Raw genomic sequence first — 6,807 nt, 5'->3', positions numbered from 1 at the left:
TGATATTTAGTATGACAAGCATTTAAAATTATATTTTTATATAGCACATTAAAATATTACTAAAGGCCTACAAATTGAGCACAAAGGAACAAGGCACAAATGAGATATTCTACAACAGGGTCTTTTTGCTACAGAGATGTTAGTAATAATCACTGATTCGACAGATTCATAAAATTATACCAAGTGTCTTATTACCAAATTACATTCATACTGAAATAAACTACAAATGTTCTCAAAAACCTCTTAATAAGAGGAAAATTTATCTCAGAAAAGGGAGATGCTAAAACATGAGTTTTAAGAACAAATTCCTCATATGGCTTAGTAGTTATTAACCACTCTAAATATCACTTGTAAATTAATAGGATCATCAGTTTTGTATCTAAGTAACAAAAAATTGAAAACAATTAATAAACATCCTGCATTCCACTGGTAAACAGAAAAAGATTAAACTTACCAAAATTGCACACATATTTTCCTCAATAAAAAGTTTTAGTTTAGTACTGATATCAAATACACTAAACATTTATTAACAAGAAAATATTCTCCTTTTTATTTGCTTGTTATTTTCAAGTACACATTTACAATATTGTCACATTTTCTTTTGATGAATTTCTTAAGTATTTTACAATGTGTACTGAGGAAGACATATAATAATTTTTAATAGGCAATTTTATGAAACAATAACTTATGTTGTTGTAAAACTTTGTGCCATTTTAGAACATTTAACTGAAACATCAACTTTTTTAGCTTTGCTAATCAAATTTAAGAATTAAAACCAGCCTGTAACTAATAACAATATATAACAGTAAGTACAATTTCATGTTTTCTTCATACAAATATATTTTATCATATTCACGTGAACAAAGTATTATTACCTTTTAAAGGTTTCAACATTGTGTTTTAAAAAACAAAACTATGTACGACTCCAGATTATATGAGAAATATGATGTAAAATGTTGCGTTCTTTATCTTTCAGTTTATTTAAAAAACATAAATAACCTAGTTATCTGTATTAATTTTTTATGAAAGTTTTTAAATTCCTAAGTTTAAATTTTCATTTAAATATTTCCTTTTATATTATTTCAGGAAAGTCAAATTCAAAGGAGATTTAAAAGGTTAAGATTCTCACATACCCCAAAAAATAGGGTTTTCAAAACCAGTATAATGGCTAACACTAAAATTGAGTGGAACTATATGTAGAGAAGAAAGAAGGCATAAGAGATTTCAAAATCCATTTCATGGCTTCAGCTGGCATTAAGCTTAAATTCTTAGGGGACTAAAGAATTTGAAACAACAAACATTTATAATCCGATAGATGTAATTTCTGAATGTGAGAATGACAAAGAAAGGTGAAAGTTACATCCAGAAAGTAACAATGGAATGAAACACCATAATGAAGCCAGGAGGCAGCTTATCAAATGGGGAAAATTTCTTCTCGTCTTCCACAAGGTGCCACTAATGTGTCAACAGCTGATTTAAGGAACCTACATACTACTTTTGTTCTTCAAAATTCATATTAACCAAATTCTAATTAACAGAATTAATTATTACACATGTGCATAAATGTCACTGACTGCCAAAAAAATGTATCAACTAAAAACCAAACCTGAAAGAACTGGTGATATCGCAAGGCAACAGATTTTCAATATATACTTAAAATACTTTTTATCTTCTAGTCATTGAAGTCAACATATATTATAAATCTTCAAGATGGCCAACCAAGAAATAAAAAAGCAGGAGGAACTTGCAAACTCTTAAGTTGTAATCAGCATTCTCTTACACTACTTCCTCTTGGTCCTACTTTCCTTGCAAAGATAGTTCCCTCAAGGGATTGTGAGAAAAAAACTAAAATACATATATCTGGATTAACCTTTGAGAAAAAATTTAAGTCTGAAATTTAAACTTTGAAAATACTCTATCTAAAAAAACCTTAACTTCCATTTTTTGATTACTGAAGTTAAATAAATACCTTCACTTTTACTAATGTTCTTATTTTTCCCTTCTAATTCTTTAACCAAATTTAGTTTCTCTGAATAGCAAGATTTAAAAATGATCTCAATACATCCCTAAATCTTTCATGTTATTATAAATTTAGCAGTTTTCATCACAGATGTAAATTTGGGAATTTTTGCATAAAAGCAATACGTATCTAAAATTTAGGGTACATTATACACCAAGTTGCAAAAAATTGTAAGGGCCACAATTTACCTCTAAAATACTGCACAATTCAGGCTGCACCAAGTCTCATTTGTAGAACATGACCATTTCAAAACAAAATAGCAAGAAGAAAAACAAGTTAACAAGGCTATGTAAAATTCTTTTGTAAGATTTTTTCCAAAACTTCTTTATGCTGCAAAAAAGATATAAACATTATGGAAAAAAAAGGTCAAAGGTTTCTTGGGAAGCACTTTCTGCCTACTAAGCAAAATAAAAATTAAACAAACCTAAATCAGTGTTCCACAATCAGCAATGCTAGCAGCTCAAATAAAATGTTTCATTGTCAAGTAATCTGAAATGATTTCCATATCACACTAAGAAAGGATAATAGAATAGAATCTCCCACTTTCATCAACAGATGTCTCTAATGTGAAAAATATGTGTGAAAACCAATGAGTCAAAATGACTATTACATTTAGAGTTACCATCTTAAATTATTTTGTCTTAGCAGAGTACCTTCACAGTAAATAAGGTAAACAAATGAACAGTAAATATTTGAATACTGAAAATCAGTATAAAATTAAGGATCACTTTTTAAAAAGCAACTTGATTGTTGCCACCTTTCCTCATTTATTAAATAAACTGAATAGAATTCAGAACACTCTAATGAATAAAATGCAAGGAAAAATAGAAGCAAAAATCATGTTTGTACATAGCATAAATCAATGTATACGGTATTGTATGAGAACAAGAATGATAGACTTTAAAATGGTTTTCCTGTTACAAGACCAACATCTGTACAAAGTCCGTGAACTTATTAGGACAGGCTAACTTCTTTGTGATGTCGCATTATGTGCTGGTTCTTTTCCGAAGGTCTTCGGAAACCTTTCTTGCAGTACTCACAACGATGAGGATAGTCTTTTGTATGAATGGAAATAACATGTCGTTTAAAGCCTGAGGCATCCGTAGTGCTATACTCACAGTACTCACACTGATAGACTTTCCGGCCACTGTGTGTCTTCATATGCTTTTTAAGCTCATTCTGTTGCCTAAATCCCTTTCTACATCTCTTACACCTAAATGGAAGGTCCTTTGTATGAACTGACAGAATATGGCGACTTAGTACAAATGGATCTGCAATTTTAAAGTCACAATGTCTACACTGGTGCATTTTTTTACCCTTGTGGGCAGCCACATGTTTCTTGAGTTCTGAAGGCCTGTGAAAGCCTTTATCACACATGTCACACTTATGGGGATAGTCCTTTGTGTGAACTGAAATTATGTGTCGCTTCAAATCACTTGAATTTGAACTCTTGTGGTCACAATGCAAACATTGGTGTGTTTTGCTTTCTTGATGGATAAGAGCATGTTGCTGCACCTCTTTGGTATCTGAGAAAGTCAGAAGACAAATATCACACTTGAACGGCATCTCTTTACTATGTTTAGTTTTTACGTGCGTTTTTAAGTTAGAAGAGTCTGCAGATCTATATTCACAATATTGGCATTGGTATGGTTTCTCCCCAGTATGAATCCGCATATGTTTTTTGAGCTCTGATGGGTGACGAAAACCTTTACCGCATTCCACACAAATATGAGGAAAACTCTTGCTGTGGACTGCCAAAAGATGACGGTTCAATAACCCTTGTTCAGCTGTCTCATATTCACAGAATTTACACTTATGCATTTTGTTGTTTCCTTTTTCCTTATGCACCATTTTGTGAGTAAACAAAGCCCCAGTGTGAGAGAAATGCTTTCCACACTCATCACACTCAATGACTTTCTCTACCTTGCTGGTCAATTTGTGGCTTTCCAAGTGATTATGTAAACTTATCTTTTTGTTGGTAGTGTAATCACAGTCAGTACAGCAATACTTCTTCTTGGCAATGTGTTCAGGATGGTTTTTCATGTGTCTTTTCAAAAAACCTCTTGATTTAAACTTCTTCCCACAAATCATGCAAGGGTAGACAGTCAAGGGATGTCCATCAGGACCAATAATTATTGCTAAGGAAAAAAAATAAAATAAAAGAACATAAGAGATCAAAATCTATCTGTTGTATTTTCTTCAAAACATTAAGTGTTTTCTGAATATTACTGGGCATGGACTCCTACACTTACGGACATTTCTTTCATTGCTTTTCTACATTAGAAACATTACAACCTTACAATAATGAGAATGTGGTTTGCTTCTCTATGACCATACTAATCCTAATCCTTCCAGTTTAAAAAACGAACAAATAAATTAAGTAGTGATAAAACTACATCAACTTATAAAGAAATATGTTAAAAAAGTCATTCATGAATAAAGTTTAGCATTTTTAAATTTATTACAATAGGTGATTAAAACCAGAAATAGTTAATCACAGAGACATATCCCCAGCTCTTTTTGAGATAATGTTTTGTTAAATAGCAAAGTTAAACAGCAAAGACCTTGAACTTGTGATCCTCCTACCTCAACCTCATGAGTGGCTGCCAGTAACCAATCTTTAAAACTTTTCTTTAGGCTGATTCCTCTGGAGCTGCCAGTGGGGTGCTGCCGCCGCTGTTTATTACAGCTGCTAAAGCAGCTGCAGCCCCTGTTCCCGGGCACCCCTCCTGGGCCCTCAACCTCCCGCTCCGCACGAGCAGCAGTGGAGAGGGGTGTCAGGATGAATGTAGGCACAGCACACATCAAAGTGAACCCCAATATGCAGGTGATGAACAGCCGTGGCATCTGGCTCTCCTATGTGCTCGCCATTGGGCTTCTTCATGTCGTGCTGCTGAGCATCCTCTTCGTGAGAGTACCTGTTGTCTGGACCCTCACCAACCTCATCCACAACATGGGCATGTACATCTTCCTGCACACAGTGAAAGGGACACCCTTCGAGACCCCAGACCAGGGCAAAGTGAGGCTGTTGACCCACTGGGAGCAGATGGATTATGGGGTCCAGTTCACAGCTTCTCGGAAGTTCTTCACCATCACACCCATTGTGCTGTACTTCCTAACCACCTTCTACACCAAGTACGACAGATCCATTTTATCCTCAATACTGTGTCTCTGATGAGCATTGTCATCCCTAAGCTGCCCCAGCTCAATGGAGTCCACATTTTTGGCATCAACAAGTACGGAGGCTGCAGCCCCTTCCCCAGCATGGGGTGGCAGGTGTTTGCTGTGATGCTGAAGACAAGGAGCCTCTGGACTCTGACGGAGATGGGGATCACTCCTCTGGGCCTAGTTCCCCCTTGATTCCCCAGTAGCTGACTTGGAGTAGCTTGTAGTGGGTTGGGGTGGGACCCTGGGCTCTACTCATTCTGATTTTTTTTGATTCTTTCCTTTTGCCTTTTGAATAGACTCCATGGGGTGGTCATGGAAGGTGCTGGGCTCCCGGGCTGAACATGGACCTAGATCTCCGGGGTTGGGACAGGAGGCAAGGGAGAAATCCCTGTTTGCTTGTTTACCCTCAGGCAGCCAAAGCACTTTAATGCCTGTGAGGGAGCAGAGGAAGGTACAGCTTCTGGATTGTTTCGTTTTGGTTCTTCAGGCTATAGGACGACAATGTATTTTTGTACTTATGGAAACAAGTGTGTGACAGTACCTCACCCCTCTGGGTAAAGAGCTGTCTGATCCTAGTCCCAGGCTTTTGGTGGCTCCCCTGCACCCCACTCTGGGTGCTGGGTGGGAATGGGGAGTGTGATAGGGGAGGTGGTGGTGGGGGCATACATCGCCTGGTTCTGGAGGCAAAGGGCCAGGGCCCTGCCATCTCATCCCAGTGGAGTTGGAGAGAGGGCAGTGGTGGGTAAGGGTGGGGGTAGTAAGCCGAGTCTTAAAAGAATGGGCCTCAGCAAGTGGGCATGTGTTGTAAAAGGGGAGTGGGAAGAAGCTAGTCCCACTTCCTTCTCACCCAGAGAATGGTCTTGGGGTAAGGGAAGTGGCTGTGGGTTTGAAACTCCTGGACTGGTGTGAGGGGCGGGCTTGGGTGGAAGAGGCTATGTCACTGTTAGCACAGGTACAGTTTGACACTGACCTCTGTGTGGTGCAAAGGTGTGAGGAAGCTGCAACAAAAACAGGGGACAGTGGGGCCCTTCCATAGTCCCTCACCTTATGACCTCCCTGTTCAGACTGGTGCCAGGCAGGACCTTTTGAGGGAAGGTACACATGGGGTTCTGAAACCACCTCTACTTGGTGGTGGGCTAAAGGGTCAGGCAGGGTGGTGGCTGTAGCCACTGTCTTAGTCCAAGGAGGGAGACAGGAGGGGCTGGCTAGAGAGGAGGCACCTTCTCCTCTCCCCAGTCCTACTGGGAGCATGTTACATTGAAAAGGTGTGAGTGCCCAAGCCCTCTGCTGGGGGGCCTGAGGGAGGAGGAGAGTTCACTCATTCTGTTTTCTGCCTCCTAGCCCATTCTCACCCCACACATCACAGGGAACTTTCACCTTAAATCTTTCTAAGCAAAGTGTGAATAGGATTTTTACTCCCTTTGTACAGTATTCTGAGAAACGCAAATAAAGGGCAATATGTTCCTGTTAAATAAAAACAAAAACTTTTCTTTAAACATTAAAATTGGTAAACAAAATAATATAGCAAAGAATAGCAAAGAGGTTGACATCTTCCCTACTCCTTTAAGCTGACTATAATTCATATTTGTTCACTTAATGTTAACTAACATAGTTATGAT

The 6,807-nt window shown here is 37.8% G+C and overlaps 1 protein-coding gene and 1 pseudogene across 12 annotated transcripts in view; one reads left to right on the top strand and one right to left on the bottom strand.

Annotated features, from left to right (window-relative positions):
* Positions 1–522: 522 nt before the first annotated feature.
* The window catches only part of LOC124106562 (zinc finger X-chromosomal protein), a 68,872-nt gene continuing 62,587 nt past the window's right edge, over positions 523–6,807 (bottom strand). For all 12 annotated transcript variants that reach the window (XM_046464221.2, XM_046464226.2, XM_058585524.1 and 9 more), the window contains one exon: positions 523–4,158. In XM_046464221.2, the coding sequence (XP_046320177.1) occupies positions 2,975–4,158 (1,184 nt within the window). In that variant the 3' untranslated portion in view covers positions 523–2,974. The remainder of the gene's footprint in view (positions 4,159–6,807) is intronic.
* On the top strand, positions 4,779–5,380 carry LOC124106572 (ORM1-like protein 3; annotated as a pseudogene).

This window comes from Marmota monax, unplaced genomic scaffold (assembly GCF_021218885.2).
Source record: "Marmota monax isolate L192 unplaced genomic scaffold, Marmota_monax_Labrador192_F-V1.1 WCK01_AAM20220418_F8-fsc00260, whole genome shotgun sequence".
Lineage (NCBI taxonomy): Eukaryota > Metazoa > Chordata > Mammalia > Rodentia > Sciuridae > Marmota > Marmota monax.
This window is presented reverse-complemented; position numbering and strand designations above follow the sequence as displayed.